This window comes from Ruditapes philippinarum, unplaced genomic scaffold (assembly GCF_026571515.1).
Source record: "Ruditapes philippinarum isolate M1 unplaced genomic scaffold, ASM2657151v2 ctg591_1_1_1_1, whole genome shotgun sequence".
NCBI lineage: Eukaryota > Metazoa > Mollusca > Bivalvia > Venerida > Veneridae > Ruditapes > Ruditapes philippinarum.
This window is the reverse complement of record NW_026859721.1, coordinates 340,500-360,644: the sequence shown is the minus strand read 5'-3', so window position 1 is coordinate 360,644 and position 20,145 is coordinate 340,500. Positions and strand designations below refer to the sequence as shown.

The following is a 20,145-nucleotide window of genomic DNA, read 5'->3' as shown; positions in this document are numbered from 1 at the left end:
TGGTGTAATGGGTGACGGTTCTCGTCGCACACTGGGCCGCTTCGGAGTTTCGTTCTGTCCCAGTTTAATCGCTGGTGTTCTTGTTACACTACTTCTTCTATTAAAAGAACTATCGTCCATCTTTGAAGCCAATGGTTCCCTTAATAAAACATAATCACCAGCTGGGCCCATATTTAAACTATCAAAATCACCAGATAAATTCAAACCATCCTGTCCAGCCGTTTTATTCCCAAAGTCAATTAATGTGTCCCCACAAGGTTTTGGCAAGTTACGATCAAACGACTGCTTCCGAGGTGCCGGTTTAGGCCGTTCACGACTTAAACCAGATGACCTGATCACATGATCTTCAACTGATGCTATATTTGGACTTACACTTTTTCTAGGAGCAGGTCTCGGAGGAGGTAAACCAGTTTCGGAATTTAAGGGAGCGGGTCTTGGTGGGGGTTTAGAATCTAACGAAACATTAATACTATGGGTCAGAGTTGTTTTTTCATTCTTTGCAACCGACTCGAACCGAGTCCGGTCTAGCGAAGATTGTGAATCGGTCCTCATTACAATCCCACTATCATCATCGTTCATCAAATTAGTGTAGGAAATGGCTGAGTTGTCCCCCTTGTGCCTTGATCCATCCCCGCCATCGTCCATATATGAAAAACTTCCACGATCAGGTTCATTCTCAAACGATGATGTTGACGTAATAGTTCCACTGCTGTCACTGGACTGAAATAAAAGATATGAAAGTTTTTGACTATTAACTTACAACGTTCATGTGAGAAAAAAAACTTAGTTATACAAATACAGTAGAACTTCGGTAAGTCGAAGTTGAAGGGACTTGCGTAAAAACTTCGACACATCGGGACTTCGACTCATGAATTGCTCTCAATTCCATAACAAAATTTCGACCCGTGACTATTCCTAATTATAAGATCTATAACAAAACCCATTTTATATTTTCCATCATTATTCTGACTAATTATACGTATACAATATAGTTACAAAAGGCGTAACAATACGAAAGAGCGATAACTAAACCAGCTTATAGTAAATATTACGCGTGTTATTCTCACGCGACACCGGGTCACGGATGCTTACAAATGAAAGTAGTTCTTACCGTTTACTTTCAAATACCACTATGGCAATTAAAATAGTAACGATTAAAGCATTTTATCACACATTTTATCGCAAACAAAGGCTGTTTGAACACACGGCTGTGTAATTAACACCTGTCACACAAGTTGATTGGAAATCGTCTTCGCAGCGCGCAGCCAGGTAAGGTGTGAAAAATGTCTCGAGATCGAAGGTGTCAAAATAATTGAACAACTTCGACTTATTTGTGGTAAATTACACTAGATTTACTTTATATGGACCACGAAAAAACTTCGACACATCGAAAAATTCGACACATAAAATCTCGACTCATGCAAAGGTTTTTATAAGGAATATATAGGGGCAAGAATCGGGACTTTCATTTTTCGACACATCGAGAAAATCGACTAATCGAAGTTCGACTCATAGAAGTTCTACTGTAGTTATAAAGACACATTGTATGAACCAGGGTCTTTTAAATTTCTATTTGAAAGACCAAGTATGAACTAAGGAATAGTTAAAGTTGCAGGCCTCAAGTTGTGTTCTAACATGATTTATGAGACTTTATTTGACTTTTTTCAATAGTAAAAATATTATCTCATAAAATACCACAAGTAAATGAAACTGCCATAAGGCACTTACAATCCACATAATTTCCCTACACATGTATATATGGCCCTAACTCCTTAACATGGAGGAAAAAATATAAATTTCAGCAATACATGCCACTAACCCATAACCTGGTGATGCCTAAAATTATCAGCTCTTGCCTTCCAGTATAGAGAAAGGCCAGCTTTCACATCTGTACAGCCATATCAGACCAGACTTGATACTGTGAACAACCACGGTATATTTGTATTTTGATACTGAAATCCCTAAAACATTAAATGGTCTGTTCCAAAGTCAAAGTAGGGCAAATCCATTACAAATTCAGCAGGGTAACTTAAAGGTTTAACCTTTAACCTTCAAAATCAGCTGTGAGGGAAAAATGACCATTAAATTCAATGACAGAGATCATTTGTCACAGAGAAATTTCCCCTTGCTCGAGCATTGAACCAGGCACTCTCAATATAGTTATAAATTACCAGAAATATGTAGATCTATAATACCAAAGTACATGTATAACAATAAGCATAACAAAGCATTCAAATATATCAATTCACCTATTGTTTCCATTCTCTTAAAGATTTATTTATAATTTCAATAAATAACTTCATTAAATAACTGATTATTTTTTTTACAAAACTTAACATATGTACTTAAACAACTTTTTAAACTGTTTTAATGATACGAAATTAAATACATCTATTGTACATGTTTGATAAAAAAAACCCACAAAGAAAGATTACATTGTGTATTTAAATATGGTAGCAGTTAAAAACGAGAACTGTCAGTAGGACAGCATGCTCGGCTATTCTCAGTGATTGATAAAACAAGAGGGCCATGATGGCCCTGAGGTCGCTCACCTGTATATAGGCCCACGGAGCGGGGCCAGTTTAAACCCCAGGGCTTTTATTTGAACAAACTTGGAAGACACCAATTAGAAGATGTTTCATGATGTTTAGTTTTTCACTTAACGAACATATAATTGAATGAAAACCACATGACCCTTTGTCCCTGGCCCTCCCCTCCCCCCACCCCCAGGCAGGGCCAAATTTTAACTTAAGGGCCTTTTATTTGAACAAACTTGGTAGACACCCACAAGAAGATGTTTCATGCTAAACATCTAACCTCTAACTCATTGGGTTTCTTAAAAGAAGATTTTTTAAGTTTTTACTATACACTTATAGTTAAAATCAATGACCCCCGGGGCGGGGCCAATTTTGACCCCAGGGCTTTTATTTGAACAAACTTTGTAGTCACCCATTAGAACATGTTTCATGCTAAATATCTTAGCTCTAGCTCTTTGGGTTCTTTAAAAGAAGATTTTTTAAGTTTTTACTATATGCATATAGGGAAAATCAATGACCCCCTAAGGCGGGGCCAATTTTGACCCCAGGGCTTTTATTTGAACAAACTTGATAGACACTCATTAGAAGATGTTTCATGCTAAATATCTAAGCTCTAGCTCTTTGGGTTCTTTAAAAGAAGATTTTTTAAGTTTTTACTATATGCATATAGGGAAAATCAATGACCCCCTAAGGCGGGGCCAATTTTGACCCCAGGGCTTTTATTTGAACAAACTTGATAGACACTCATTAGAAGATGTTTCATGCTAAATATCAAAGCTCTAGCTCTTTGGGTTCTTTAAAAGAAGATTTTTTAAGTTTTTACTATATGCATAGGGAAAATCAATGACCCCCTTGGGCAGGACCAATTTTGACCCCAGGGCTTTTAAAAGTTTTATTTGAACAAACTTTGTAGACACTCACTACGAGGGTTTAGAGTGAAACTAGTCTATCTGCTTCTATTTCTATATAAAGATAGGCTAGTTTCGCTCTAAGCCCTCGAAGTCTGTCTAGAAGATGTTTCATGCCAAATATCTAAGCTCTAGCTCTTTGGGTTTTTTAAAAGAAGATATTTAAAGTTTTTTCTTTCGGTTGCCATGGCAACCAGAGTTCTGCATGGAATTAAATTCTTTGAACAGTATTTAAAGGTGACCACCAAAGGAACATACCTTTGAAGTTTGGATGAAATTGGCTTAGTGGTTTATGAGGAGATGTCATTTAAAGTAAAAGTTTACGGACGGACGGACGCCGGCCAGACGCCGGACGTAAAGCGATCACAAAAGCTCACCCTGTCACTTTGTGACAGGTGAGCTAAAAAGCAAGAGCCTGGATATAATGTTGAATTTTAAAGTTGAAAAAAAAGGGCCACAATTCTGGCAGAATCCACATTAATTATAGCAGGGACCTCCTATTTATGCTCTCTGAAGTGTGTGAAGTTTAAATCTATTCCTATCAGTAGTTTTGGAAATACCAACTTGCACGCAAACACTTAACCAAAGTGTGACGCTGACACCTGGTTGAGTATAATAGCTCTCCCTATTCTTCGAATAGTTGAGCTAAAAACAACAATCATTTGTACATTAGAGGAAAAAACAAACATTTAAAATATATGCCTACAAATAGAAAAGAAAAGGCATTGGGGGTAAAACATAAATATAATTATATAATGTAATTCGTTAACAAGACCAAAAGACAGAATATTTTTATGTGGGAAGCAGTTTCTTGTATGTTAAAAGCATAATATTTGAAGCCCAGCAGTGTTACACCTTTATTTAGGTCACCAGTTCAAACCTATTCATCTATTAACCCTTACCCTGCCAACAGCTACAAAATCTACCCACGCCAGCAGTGCAGAACAAGATTAACTGGCACAATTATGATCTGTGTTCTTTGTCTGATCATGGTCTGCAACTGTTTGCTATTCAGTCAGTTCATATTTTGAAAAACTTTCCCTATAAATGATGAATGGTATTGTCCAGATTGAATAATGGACAAGTCCATTTCAGTAATTTAGCAGAGTAAATGTTAATCAATTATTTATCATCTGAACAACTTTTTACATAGCTAGTACATTAGTTATCAATATTTAAAGCTGCATGCCTCAAGATGTATTTCAAAAAAATCAAACGTAAGAAAAAAGTACTGAGATTTTAAGAAAGGATTCAAGGTAAATGTAATAATTTCCATATCATGTTCGATTTATGACCAATTTTGCAGTCATTTTCACCATATTTCTACGCGTGTTACTAATGCAGTAAGGGCTATTTTTGCATATTTTGACCTTTTTTTTTTTGGCAATTTACATGGGTTGTAAGTGCTTTTTGAAAATAATTTTAATTGTTCACTTCACAATATTTTACTTCTTAATATATTTTCAAAATTTTCAAGAAACTTAGCATGAATTTAAAGCAGCACGCCTCCAGATTCATGTTAATATTCATGAAAATTTTGAATGTTTTTAAGATTAAAATATTGTGAGGTGAACAAATAAAATAAGTTACATATTGTAATCAACACTTACAATCCACGAAAATTAACCAAAAGTGGTCAAGATATGCAAAAAACAGTCCTTACTGTCCGCAGTACAAATAATAAATTAATATGGTGATAAAATACAGCAAAAACAGTCTTAAACTGCACATAACATGTAAAATATAACTTGGATCTTAAATGTTTTTATCTTTCTTAAAAGTTTAGTGCATTTTTCTCAATACTGATTTTCTTGAAAAATTTTGACTTATCTATATGCCAAGAACTGCCTATTTCTATATAGCCTTTTAAAATAAAGATGAACAGTTCAAAAATGACAAGTCTTTTTCAAAACTTTTATCCCATCTTTACCCACCAAAAAATATTCCTTAACCACTTTATCTTCAAAACTGGTGACCATTAAAGGAAAGCTGCATAGTAAAGTTCCTCTTTCTTGCACCCATGATTATATGAAATCAGATTTTTCAAAAGAAAACAAAAAGATTTCACTTCTCAGCCAAAGAAAGGACAGTAAACAAGTTATATTATACCTTAATTATTTAAAACTGTAAAATATAAAATAGAACTTGATAGAAAATACAAACCATATCCTGAAATTGGTAAAAAGGAAAAATGAATCATATTTATGGAAAAATAATAACGGAGATGCTTTCACTTATATTTAATACATAACAGTGAAAAAGCACCTTTATTCTTACGTTGTCATGAAAAAAGGCAGAAATTTTATAAACTTCTGTTTCATCAATTACTACAAGTTTTGCTTACAATGATTCAGGTAAATAACATGTGTGATGAGGTCATTATCGTTTAATGCTTGAAAGAAATTTCCTCACCTCCCACCACCCCATCATTGTTTCCCTCGTTATTTTTCTTATACCTCTCAGCTGCTGAAAGGTCAACACATTCTTCACTTATGGCTAACAACAGAATGATCTTGGAAAGAGAGTTTTTAATAAAACTCATGAAACCCAGGTATATCATTGTTAACTAGAAATGTGTCCATAGGCCATGGATGCCTCAACATCCCACTGTATTGTCAGTCTATAGATGGACAGGGTGAACAAAGGACAAACAAGAGCAAATCTATATGTAGTAGTGGGGGCCATAATGAAAATGAAACAATACTTTTTCATTCATCCTTAGGGCAAAAATCCATTTGTTTTTTTTAATTTGATTTGGTTTTTTGATGCACCAACACAAAATTTAGATCATATGGCACTGAATCAGGAATGATGATTTTGGCTAACCTCAGGTGTTACAAACATAAAGTGACACTAGGGGTCAAAACCATCACACCTGCTGGAGATAAGAGATTCATAGACTCCAGTAATTCGAGCCATATAGTCCCCTCTTACAATCGCACAGGGATAAACATAAAGCTGCAATTGTGATGATTCAACATAAAGGCCACACATCAGCCACATGGACACAAAATTCCATAGTAAGTTGGTGACCAAGCCTATGCTACCAGTATAGATGAGGATCAGCCTGAATATCTGTATGGCCTGACCTAACATTTTGTAGGTTGTTCAGTTTTGAAATCACTTAACATTCCAGTCCCAAATTCAAAGCTGGGCATGTCCTTTACATAAATTAAGCAGGGTATGGGTTGATTAGCATGAAATAAGCATGTAAATATTATAATTGAGACTCGTCACGACAAAGCAAACATAATGCGTTTGCGACCAGCATGGATCCAGACCAGCCTGCGGAGTCTGATCAGGATCCATGCCGTTCGCTATCAGTTTCTCTATTTGTAATAGAGTTGGTAAGCAAACAGCATGGATCCTGATCAGACTGTGCGGATGCGCAGGCTGGTCTGGATCCATGCTGGTTGCAAACGCACTATGTTGATTTTGTCGTGACGCGGCTCATATATGTGCCCAATTACGACAAGAATGAAATCACCCCCAAGTTAATTAATCAGCTTATACAACTGAATGTGTGCCTCAGTTACAAGGAGACATATCTTTAGTATTGACTTTATCATGTTATATAGGATAACTAATTAAATTAACAAGTACTTTATTCATCCCACAAGGTATATGCATATTCATTGAACAGACTTAATTAATGAAATTGAAAGTCTAAATAATGAACAAGTTAAAGGTAAGTAACTCCCATTGAACATTCTGAACACTTCAACCTTAATAGTCTCCCTTTGTTCTTATTTATTTTTAATCAATTCTATGAATTAATTATCCAATTTTCAATACAGATTCAAAAAAGTAATGAATTAAATGAACCTTTTCAATTTGCAAAATACAAAACTTCAATAAATGAAGTCTGTAAGTCTGCTTGCAAATTTACAAGAAACCTAAATTTGATAATGAACTAAACTTACAGAAAGCATTTAATACAAGATATTATGTACGCACAAGAGCTGTTTGAGGAGCAGGTCGCTCTACTTTTCTCAGTGCTGGATAGTTAAACCAGTAATAATATTGTTCGTATTTAATGTTATAAACCATCAATGAAATCTTAACCAAAATGCTTAACAGAAAACCAAAAAGTTTACACTGATGTTAAATCTGCCAAAAAGTGACATCTGAATAGCTCTGCCTTTCTTTGAATAGAGGACGTAGAGAACTTAGTAAATAACAATGTATTGTGCATTTCCAGTACAAAAAAATAACAAGAGGGCCATGATGGCCCTAAGGTCGCTCACCTGTATGTAGGCCCCGGAGCGGGGCCAGTTTAAACCCCAGTGCTTTTATTTGAACAAACTTGGAAGACACCTATAAGAAGACGTTTCATGATGTACACACTTATAATGAAAAACAATGATCTGCCCTCCCCTACCCCTGGCAGGGCCAATTTAAACCAAGGGCTTTTATTTGAACAAACTTGGTAGACACCCATAAGAAGATGTTTCATGCTAAACATCTAAGCTGTAGCTCATTGTGTTTTTTTAAAGAAGATTTTTTAAGGTTTTACTATACACATATAGTTAAAAACAATGACATCCCTGGGGCGGGGCCAGTTTTGACCCCAGGGCTTTTATTTGAACAAACTTTGTAGACACTTACTAGAACATATTTCATGCTTAATATCTAAACTCTAGCTATTTGGGTTTTTTCAAAGATGTTTTTTAAGTTTTTCCTATACACATATAAGGAAAATCAATGACCCCCCGGGGCAGGGCCAATTTTGACCCAAGGGCTTTTATTTGAACAAACTTTGTAGACACTCACTAGAAGATGTTTCATGCTTAATATCTTAACTCTAGCTATTTAGATTTTTTCAAAGAATACTTTTTAAGTTTTTGCTATATACATATATAAGGGAAATCAATGACCCCCGGGGCGGGGCCAATTTTGACCCCAGGACTATTATTTGAACAAACTTGGTAGACACCCATTAGAACATGTTTCATGCTAAATATCTTAGCTCTAGCTCTTTGAGTTCTTTAAAGAAGATTTTTTAAGTTTTTACTATATACATATAGGGAAAATCAATGACCCCCTGGGGCGGGGCCAATTTTGACCCCAGGGCTTTTATTTGAACAAACTTGGTAGACACCCATTAGAACATGTTTCATGCTAAATATCTTAGCTCTAGCTCTTTGAGTTCTTAAAAAGAAGATTTTTTAAGTTTTTACCATATACATATAGGGAAAATCAATGACCCCCTGGGGCGGGGCCAATTTTGACCCCAGGGCTTTTATTTGAACAAACTTGGTAGACACCCATTAGAACATGTTTCATGCTAAATATCTTAGCTCTAGCTCTTTTGGTTCTTTAAAAGAAGATTTTTTAAGTTTTTACTATATACATATAGGGAAAATCATTGACCCCCTGGGGTGATGCAATTTTGACCCCAGTGCTTTTATTTGAACAAAATTGGTAGACTACCATTAGAACATGTTTCATGCTAAATATCTTAGCTCTAGCTCCATGAGTTCTTTAAAAGAAGATTTTTAAATTTTTACTATATGCATAAAGGGAAAATCAATGACCCCCTGGGGCGGGGCCAATTTTGACCCCAGGGCTTTTATTTGAACAAACTTGGTAGACACCCATTAGAACATGTTTCATGCTAAATATCTTAGCTCTAGCTCTTTGGGTTCTTTAAAAAAAAAGATTTTTAAAGTTTTTACTATATGCATATAGAGAAAATCAATGACCCCCTGGGGCGGGGCCAATTTTGACCCCAGGGTTTTTATTTGAACAATCTTGGTAGACACTCACTAGAAGATGTTTCATGTCAAATATCTAAGCTCTAGCTCTTTGGGTTCTTTAAAAGGAGATTTTTTAAGTTTTTACTATATGCATATAGGGAAAATCAATGACCCCCTGGGGCGGGGCCAATTTTGACCCCAGGGCTTTAATTTGAACAAACTTGGTAGACACTCATTAGAAGATGTTTCATGTTAAATATCTTAGCTCTAGCTCTTTGGGTTCTTTAAAAGAAGATTTTTTAAGTTTTTACTATATGCATATAGGGAAAATCAATGACCCCCTGGGGCGGGGCCAATTTTGACCCCAGGGCTTTTATTTGAACAAACTTGGTAGACACTCATTAGAAGATGTTTCATGCTAAATATCTTAGCTCTAGCTCTTTGGGTTCTTTAAAAGAAGATTTTTTAAGTTTTTACTATATACATAAAGGGAAAATCAATGACCCCCTGGGGCGGGGCCAATTTTGACCCCAGGGCTTTTTTTTGAACAAACTTGGTAGACACCCATTAGAACATGTTTCATGCCAAATATCTTAGCTCTAGCTCTTTGAGTTCTTAAAAAGAAGATTTTTTAAGTTTTTACCATATACATATAGGGAAAATCAATGACCCCCTGGGGCGGGGCCAATTTTGACCCCAGGGCTTTTATTTGAACAATCTTGGTAGACACTCACTAGAAGATGTTTCATGTAAAATATCTAAGCTCTAGCTCTTAGGGTTTTTCAAAAGAAGATATTTAAAGTTTTTTCTTTTGGTTGCCATGGCAACCAGAGTTCTGCATGGAATTAAATTCTTTGAACAATTTTTAAAGGTGACCACCAAAGGAACATTCCTGTGAAGTTTGGATGAAATTGGCTTAGTGGTTTATGAGAAGATGTCATTTATAGTAAAAGTTTACAGACAGACGGACGGACGACGGACGGACGGACGCCGGACGAAAAGCGATCACAAAAGCTCACCCTGTCACTTTGTGACAGGTGAGCTAAAAATGAAATGATAACACAGCAAATTCACGGAAATCAGACACACTTCTGTATTCTTAGTCGGAGAATAAATTGAACAATTTCTATTTTTAGTCAACATTTATCGCAAAAACACTCTACCTGTAATTTTGGGTTCGTTTTTGGCAGATTTTCTGCACTGGCCGATTTAAACATTGCATTTTGAATATCTGGGTCGCCCATCAGGTTCATACTCATGCGCGTGTAAATTAGGTCACTATCGTCGGAACTTACACGCTTGTCGTCAATATGTGTCATATGCCGATGTGCCCTGAAAAAAAAAAAAATTTGCAAGGTGTAGTCTTTTATTCTTCTACATTATTTCAATCATTTGGAGTTTTTTTCAAATAATTTTATTTGTGATCACAATAACCCGTAGATATGTTACTGTAGAAACAGTGAAGTCTGACTGAGGGCAAACAACTTATTCTGACATATATTCTGACAAATGGCATATTAAAAAACAATTGAGTCGTGCCATGACAAAACCAACATAGTTGGGTTTGCGACCAGCATAAATCCAGACCAGCCTGCGCATCCGCGCAGTCTGATCAGGATCCATGCTGTTCGCTATCAGTTTCTCTACTTGTTATAGGGTTTGTAAGCGAACAGCATGGATCCTGATCAGACTGCGCGGATGCGCAGGCTGGTCTTGATTCATGCTGGTCGCAAACCCAACTATGTTGGTTATGTCATGGCGTGGCTCAATTCAATTCTAAAATACATTCAATACTAGTAACTACAGTGATTGCTTAATCATGAAATAAACGGCTAGGTATTTAAAAGTTAATCAGTTTCGATTGTTATCTGTTGGAAACCTGTTGCATGCATAATTTTGCCATTTCAAGATATTACCCTAGTACAAAAAATGACTGCCCTAAAATTTTTCAAGTAAACAACCTTAAAACAATGTTTGTATATATCAAAATTGACAAAATCTGAAGTTCCCTCGAAATATTGTTTTTGTTAAGTGATGTTTTTGTACAAAAAATTTACATCATGCCTTTCTATAATACTAATAGATAAAATGATTGGTTGGCTAAAAATATTCTTATAAGATGTATATGGGAGGTAATTCAGTACGGGTGAAACTCAGATTTACAATGTAAATGCCACCAGATTCATGCTTACTGCTAATTTTAATGCAAATTTTGAAAATGCCTTTTAAAGTAAAATATTATAAAGTAAACAAAGAAGGTAATTCACATATTGCAAATGCCACTTTCAATCAATGTAAAAATATGCAAAAATAGCCCTTACTGCATTAGTCACGCAGTAGAAATATGATGATAAATACTGCAAAATCAGTCATTAATCGCACATAACATGTAAATTATTACTCAAATCATGAGTTTTTCTACATTTCTAAAAATCTTAGTACAGTTTTCACATGTTTGATTTTATTGAAATATTATGACTCATCTGGAAACATGCAGCTTATTTAGTAAGACTTGAACTTCTGTCAGACTGACTAATAAAGACGATGGAAAAATTTAAATTAACAAGTTACCTATCTGTTGACGGTTGTCGGATAACAAACTGAGGTTTCACTCTGCTGTCTGGTGTGTCAGTGATGGGACTCATACCTGGTCGAGGGGGCTACAGATGAAACAAACAAAATTTTCCATCAGCAATATAGTCCTATTGCATAGTATAAAAGTTTTCTTGTTCATTCTTTCAACTTACATGATGTATAAAATAAATTACAAAATTATCATTATATAAATAATATTTAAATGGAAATTTGAGAATGACTTGACTTGAAAAAAGAGCAAAAGCCACTGTAATAATTTTCTGAAACCTTAAATGGCTAGGACTGAAAGTGATAAGCCTTTGCCACCAGTATAGATCTGGCTAGCTTGCACATCCATGCAGTCTGACCTGGCTCTATAACTGTTGGCAGGAACTCAATTTTTGTATTCCCATAACTGAGGGAGTTATAATCCTGATAGTGTAAAATTTATGAAATAAGTCTAATTCTTAATAAATGCAAATATCCATAAAAGCTTAATGCAAATATTTGCAAGAAAAGAAAATTATAGTATTAATGAAAATTTGACTCGGTAATTTGATCAGTTTTGGTCAGATACTTTTTGTTAAAGAGGCTGTCTGTTAGCAAAACAATTAATTTTGACGCAAATATTATAATTATATATGCACAGCATTTATAATCTAAAGATTCTGTTAATATTAGTACAGCAATGCTTTAATTATAAAAAAACAAAAACATCAACCAAGTAAACCTTTATTGAAAGCAAAAATTATCATATCCATAATAAGAAAAGAAAATTTGAACTTTGATGTGGGTCAATTTAGCAGTATAGAATAATGAGTGGTTAACCTTTCCAGCATTTGCTGTGGTAAATGGTGTGATAATTTCAGACCTATGGGCCATCAGCTGAAAACTCCTTGTACATGTATTATAACCAAATGGAACCAAAACTGATAAGCCCCCTTTGCCACAAGTATAAAGCCACCACAGCCCGCATATCTGTGCAGTCTGACCAGGCTATATACACTGGTTGACTGGCTTTCAGTTTTCAGCCTGATGTACCCAAAAACATATTGGACAGTTCCAAATTTGGAAGTAAGAAATTCAGCAGTTAATCAGTCATATCTTTTAGAGTGGTTACAGAGAAAGTCTTATATTTACTGCTGTCATTTCTATACTGAAATATATCAAATTTTCAAATGACATAGTTTAGAATTCAATTCAGTACAAGTCGACTGTTAAACAAAATCAACTTAGAAATGAATACCTATTTTTCACTGTGCATTCAACAACAATACAACATTAAAGTACAAAACTAAGGACACATTGATTAGTATATGTTTAAAATCAAATTTCACATGCCCATTATATAACACAATCACATAAACATTTATTATTGTCAAAAATGCTTGTTACACTTATATACACTCATGCCATTCAAAACAACTCAGTTATTTGTAATCCACAAAATTATTATCTTATCGACTCTTACTTAGAAAACGAACACTCCCCAACTTTTAATGTGAAGCGTAAGAATAAAATTATTGTGAGAATTGCTTACTTACTCTCAGTGCCTTTAATGGGGTGCCCACAATAGTAGATGGGCGATCCCTTAAAATGATGGCCGGTTTTTCTTTAGAAAAAGATTTTGTTTTAACTCCTGCACGAACCGACTTTGGTGGTTTCGGTGAAGCGTCGTCCTGTAAAGAGGGTATTGTGGGTAAAATAAGGAGAAAAGGGTTCGGTGCAAAAAAAGAAAATAAACCGAAAGCAAAATCTGATTTCAAAACAACTGCAAATAAAAAGACAGGGGTATAATGATAAGAGTAAAAATTCAGGAGGAAAATTTAACTTTGCAAATTAAGGTAAGCAAAATATACTATGGTTTCACTGATAATTAAAAAAGCATTAAAAGCTCTATATTCACACCCCGGTAGGTCGGTTTGTTGCAAAAACTCTGAATAATGGCTGGAAAAGAGATTTTTTTTTTGGTTGGACTTAAAGTTGCACTGACACTTTTAACTTCTTATATGGCAACGTTCCTGCTTCACTGGTGGATTTGAGGAGGATCTTCGGTACCCCTTCGAGCATTATTTCAGGCAAAATCGGGTACCTGAGTAGAACAACCGACATTTCAGTAGTATATAATTACTGAACAATGTTAATACAGAATATACTTGCAAAATGCATACATGCATACCATGATATGTGAAATCACTTGTCCTGTTTTTACCAGTTATTAACCTAATTTTACCAGTTTACCAATTTTTACCAGTAATTAACTTATTTTTACCAGTTAACCAGTTTTTACCAGTTAACCAGTTTTTATTAGGTTAATTAACCTGTTTTTGACTGTGTATTAAACTTTTTTTACCAGTTATTAACTTTTCATACAGTTATTTTTTTATCTAAAAATACAGCAAAACAATTTCATCTTTCCTAGCACTCAGACTCTTTTGACACCTTACATTTTCTTTTTATACATTCCATAATAGTTTCACACCAAACCAGGAATAGGCTGATAAAATAGCCCATATGTTGTTCTGAGTTAATCCGAGCTAAAACAGGACTGCATGATTTCACATTAATTATCATGAAAATTCAACAAAATATAATTTTATATAAAAAGACTTCCACAAAACAACATCAATATATTCAATATTAATAAAGAAAATGCAAACATAAATATAATTTAAATACAAAACAAAAACATTCAGAATTTCTGTAAGCATTCTATTTTTAGTAACATTATTATTATATTAATATTTTGCTTGAATAGTATGTTTTAATGTTCAGCCAAGCTACATTTTCTGCAGAAATCACCAAGATTCTAACACATTTTTTTTACTGTTCAATTTTACATATACACATGGCTTAAGTGCTATAAATTGAAAATATCACTAACTAACCTTGAATTTCAAACTTATTTCAAGCAAGTGCTCTAGTCTAATTGATATTAAAGTTCTATCTCACTTTAGTTACTCCATTCTATGTCAATGCTAAATTCTTATTTCATTACATGTATTCAATACGAAAGTAAATTCTTATTTTACTGCAGTATCTATGTCGAAACTTAATTACGTAAATCTTACATCAAACCTAAAATCTAAATTTATAATCTTAACCAAATTAATCTACTGGATATTTTTAAGTAAAGGTGCAGATTTTTTTCCTTATTTTTTTTGTGACAGAAAGCTGATATATGGGTAAAGTATATACCATCATATAATAATGAATGGTGGGCTAAATATATGATGACAGTGCAAAAGGTATAATATTTCTTGATAAACATAAACTTACGGTTTTTTCTTGATCCTAAAATTTTCATTTTTTTTTTATATCAAATACATTGATTGTAATAGATATTGACCAGATAGCATTTCATATTTGCTTATAAATATTCCTGTATTATCTCCCTTACAAGTAGATTCACCTCTGTGTCCTCATGATGTATATATTAGAAAACATAATTATTATCTCTTCACCTAAATTTATGACAATTCATTTGATTGATAACTTTGAATGTTTATAAATTCTTTTGTCTCTTTTGCTTAAAAAAAAATTCTTCTTAATCTATGTAAGGAAATGACAATTTTCCACAAAAGACCACCAAATCTATGATATGGAGCCAAAACCTTACGAAATTCTACTAAAATTGAAATAGTCATCCTTTAAAAATATTTCTAAAGACTTAGTAATGAAACTGTGATTAATTGCAAAACTTGACTAAAATTCATGAATTGCCTAAAATTCATTTAAAATTTGTTGATGACATTTTGTTTTGCGCTTTTGGTAATTGAAAAACTAAAGTCACTTGCAATGCTACCCTAGACATGACAATTATCAGATATTTATTAAATAAAACAGGCCATTTACTATTTGGGAATTTGTTTCTACAAATGAAAATTTCTTTTATCAGTTAACAAAAAGGTAAATCTATTCTCATAATATCTATTAACTGAATGGCAACCCTGAATAAATCATAAAACAATAAACTCATTACTTATAAATCATATTACAGAAAACTGAAACAAACTTATCTATTTGGCTTAAGCTCCTACAAACGCTAAATATAATGTTGTACCATCAAATAAAGCGAAAATTAAATCATAATATGTGTTAGAATGATGCAAGAAACACAATATTAAAGCCAAACACTCCATATATGATGCAATAAGAGAAAAACAAGAAGACCCTTGAGCTGTAACAAACCTTTTTCAAGTCATTGATCTTGGTTCGTGCCTTGGAATAAGCTTTTTTTCCTTGAGTCTTCATCTGAAAGAACAAAGGAAGGTAAATTTTTTTTAAAAGATGTATGAAATATTCTATCTATAGGTTTCAAAATCTATACAATATCATATTTTCATTTTCCTATGATTATACATGCACATTATATCTGTAGAGTTGGAAGAACGTGTGTCTGTTATTTAACATTTTCCCTGCCTAAAACTGATAAGCCATTGCCTCCAGTATAGAGCAAGGCTGAAATCATAAAGCCTTTGCAACCATAGATATATATCCAGGCCAGTCTGCATATCTGAGCAGTCTGACCTGGCCATTTACTGATGGCTGACTTAAATTTTTTATCTTGACATCCCCAAAATTTATAATGGACTGTTCTAGAAACTAAAACTGGACAAAACCATTTAAGAAATGCTGCAGGTTAACGGTTTATGTATATAAAATTCATAATAAATACTTATTGAATAATATCAAACAGTTCAGACCATCATTTTGATATGCACTGTTGGAAGGGGTAGATTCTGTCCCCACCAGCAGGCTTAGATGGGTAATTATGATAACAGAAAGATTCTTTAGTTCAAACTAGAACTATCACTAAATGTGATTAATACCCCCACAAGTCTGCTTCGGAAATGAGGATGTTACTAGTAAGAGAATACCTTGTAAAAGAATTGAAACATAGAGTTATGGTTGTGGGCAATTAAAGATAATTGTGGTTCATGTATGTTGCATTTCCTTTCAATGTGGTTGGCCATTGATGAAGCTTAATTGAATTACTCTGTAATAAGTCCAGAAAGACAAAGAAAAAGAACAAAGGGCAATAACTCTATAAATACTGAAGATAGAGTTATAGTTCTTATGCACTGCACTTCCTCTTATTGTACTTGACCATTGTATGAAGTTGTTTTGAATTCCAACCAGTATGTTTTAAGTTATGCTCCGGACAAGGAAAAGTATCAAAGGGCAGTAACTCTGTATTTTGTCAAAATGGAGTTATGGATCTTGTGCACTGCACTTCCTTTGAATGTCCTTGACAACTGTATGAAGTTGTACTGAATTCCAAACAGTAGTTTTCAAGTTATGCTCTGGACAAGAAAAAGTAACAAAGGGTAATAACTCTGTAATTAGTCAAGATGGAGTTATGGTTCTTGTGCACTGCACTTCCCCTTATTGTGCTTGACCATTGTACGAAGTTGTTTTGAATTCCAACCAGTAGTTTTCAAGTCATGCTCTGGACAAGGAAAAGTAACAAAGGGCAGTAACTCTGTAATTAGTCAAGATGGAGTTATGGTTCTTATGCACTGCACTTCCTCTCAATGTGCTTGACCATTGTATGAAGTTATAATGAATTCCAACAATAAGTCTTCAAGTTATGGTCCGGACAAAAGAAAGCAATGGAAAAGTAACAAAGGGCAATAACTCTGTAATTAGTCAAGATGGAGTTATGGTTCTTGTGCACTGCACTTCCCCTTATTGTGCTTGATCATTGTATGAAGTTGTTTTGAATTCCAACCAGTAGTTTTAAAGTCATGCTCTGGATAAGGAAAAGAAACAAAGGGCAGTAACTCTGTAATAAGTCAAAATGGAGTTATGCTTCTTGTGCACTGCACTTCCTCTCAATGTGCTGGACCATTGTATGAAGTTATAATGAATTCCAACAATTAGTCTTCAAGTTATGGTCCGGACAAAAGAAAGCAATGGAAAAGTAATAAAGGGCAATAACTCTGTAATTACTTTAGATAGAGTTATGATTCTTATGCACTGCACTTCCTCTCAATGTGCTTGACCATTGAATGTAGTTATATTGAATTCCAACCATTAGTCTTCAAGTTATGCTCCGGACAAAAAAAGAAGGCAATTGAAAAGCAACAAAGGGCAATAACTCTGTAATTACTTTAGATAGAGTTATGGTTCTTGTGCACTGCACTTCCCCTTATTGTGTTTGACAATTGTATGAAGTTGTTTTGAATTCCAACCAGTAGTTTTCAAGTTATGCCACGGACAAGGAAAAGTAACAAAGGGCAATTACACTGTAATTAGTCAAGATAGAGTTATGTTTCTTACGCACTGCACTTCCTCTCAATGTGCTTGACCATTGTATGTAGTTATATTGAATTCCAACCATTAGTCTTCAAGTTATGCTCCGGACAAGGAAAATGCAACGGACAAAAAAAAAGCAATGGAAAAGCAACAAAGGGCAATAACTCTGTAATTACTTTAGATAGAGTTATGGTTCTTGTGCACTGCACTTCCCCTTATTGTGTTTGACAATTGTATGAAGTTGTTTTGAATTCCAACCAGTAGTTTTCAAGTTATGCCCCGGACAAGGAAAAGTAACAAAGGGCAATAACTCTGTAATTAGTCAAGATAGAGTTATGGTTCTTGTGCACTGCACTTCCTCTCAATGTGCTTGACCATTGTATGTAGTTATATTGAATTCCAACCATTAGTTTTCAAGTTATGCTCCGGACAAGGAAAATGCAACGGACGTCTGGACCGACCGACCGACCGACCGACCGACCAACCGACCGACCACCGGGTGACTCCTATATACCCCCCCAAACTTCGTTTTTGGGGGTATAATAAGTTGTAGCTAAAACCAGTTGATAAAATAAAGAAACACAAAATACTACATTTTTAACAATGTAGAAAAAAAATTCTCATTTCATTTTTACAATTTCTAGCTTAACTAATCTAAATCAAATGCTCATAAAAAAGACATAATGAATATACAATACTTCATAATTACAATACTTAAACTTTACTATTTTCTCTATAAAACCCAACCTCGGACTTAACCATAATTTAGTACTTCATGCAGTGTTAATTCTTAATGCACCAATCAATTCTAAACAATCATAGTCATAATAAATGCCAGAATTACAAAACCTGGCAGTGCCCTGGACAACTTTATTGCTTACTGCTTTATTCCCACAAAACAACCACAGGCAATTTAAAATTCTAAGGTGGGCATGTAAACTACTGCCTTTATCGGTAAATATTTTTACAGAGCAAGCTGTATAAAAAGGGTTCAAAGTCACAAACAATTTTTGTATTTGTAACAGATTTACCATAAATTCATCTTTTTTTTTTCTATAATAATTTTTAACATAAATTTCAGTGAAACATAATGATAAGTCATGTATAGAGTATAATAATCATTGATATTTAAGAAATATGGTGGATTTTCCAGACTAAATGTACATGTTTTTGTAGGATATATATTTTATTTCCAAATAAATAATCTGTGATATATTTCACAATATACAGGACCATATCTCTAAAGGAACATGTCATTGTATATCATATATCAAAGATCGTTTTTTTTTAGCATTTAATTTGATGCATGTATATTTTTTTCTTTCTATTAAAATTCATTCTATACAGATTTACTTTGATTTTCAGTTTATTAAATGAAGAAATTAATAAATGCCCCTTTAAACATGATCAGTCTTTGCCATCAGTATAGAGCCAGGCCCGGAGGCTGCAGTCTGACTCTGCTCTATTATAACTGTTAGTATCTACTGGTATTTTGTTTTGTATTTCGATATTGACATCCCTTAAACTTTGAATATATACTGTTTCAAACTCAAAGCAGGGCAAATCCAATGCACAAATTTCAGCAGTTAAAAGCTTATATTTCTTTTTATCTAGTTAGGTATTTGAGTCGCACTGACCCTTTTTATGTCTTATGGCAACTTTCAAGCTTTTTTTGAAACACCTCGGGCATTATAAGGGCACCTTTATGTGCATTGCATTTTGTTGTGTTATTTTTTCATGCACATTTAGCAGGCATCCAAGATGAACCACAAGCACATTTGTTTAACCATCTTAAAAATAATTTTAGCTTCAAAAACATGATCAAGTAATATTTCCTGGTGACATTTAAACACCCAGATTATTGTTAGAGATGCTCATATTCTATAATACTTGTATCTTCTGGATTAAATCTTTGTACATACTTATGAAACATGACTAATCAGACAATAAAACAATGTTTTAGTCTATATAATAGGCATAAACAACAGATAAACTCCATTACCTCACCACTACATCATATACAACAACAAACAACACCCTTAAAATAACAAATGCCCCAATATTTACCCATTCTTTACCTTTCTCAATTAACATTCCCAGTAAGTTTGTCATTCATTTATTTTAGAATACAGATTCAATATTGCCAAACCCATCTGTTATAGCATT

The 20,145-nt window shown here is 33.9% G+C and overlaps 1 protein-coding gene across 2 annotated transcripts in view; it reads right to left on the bottom strand.

Annotated features, from left to right (window-relative positions):
- Positions 1-584: 584 nt before the first annotated feature.
- The window catches only part of LOC132757637 (DENN domain-containing protein 1B-like), a 55,335-nt gene continuing 35,774 nt past the window's right edge, over positions 585-20,145 (bottom strand). Inside the window, exons 19-25 of one of the 2 annotated variants that reach the window (XM_060748964.1) lie at positions 15,910-15,972; positions 14,998-15,012; positions 13,263-13,397; positions 11,716-11,804; positions 10,308-10,476; positions 5,555-5,614; positions 585-720 (exon numbers count right to left, since the gene is read on the bottom strand). In XM_060748964.1, coding sequence (XP_060604947.1) covers positions 5,564-5,614; positions 10,308-10,476; positions 11,716-11,804; positions 13,263-13,397; positions 14,998-15,012; positions 15,910-15,972 — 522 coding nt within the window. In that variant the 3' untranslated portion in view covers positions 585-720; positions 5,555-5,563. The remainder of the gene's footprint in view (positions 721-5,554; positions 5,615-10,307; positions 10,477-11,715; positions 11,805-13,262; positions 13,398-14,997; positions 15,013-15,909; positions 15,973-20,145) is intronic. The other variant, XM_060748965.1, reaches the window with a different exon arrangement.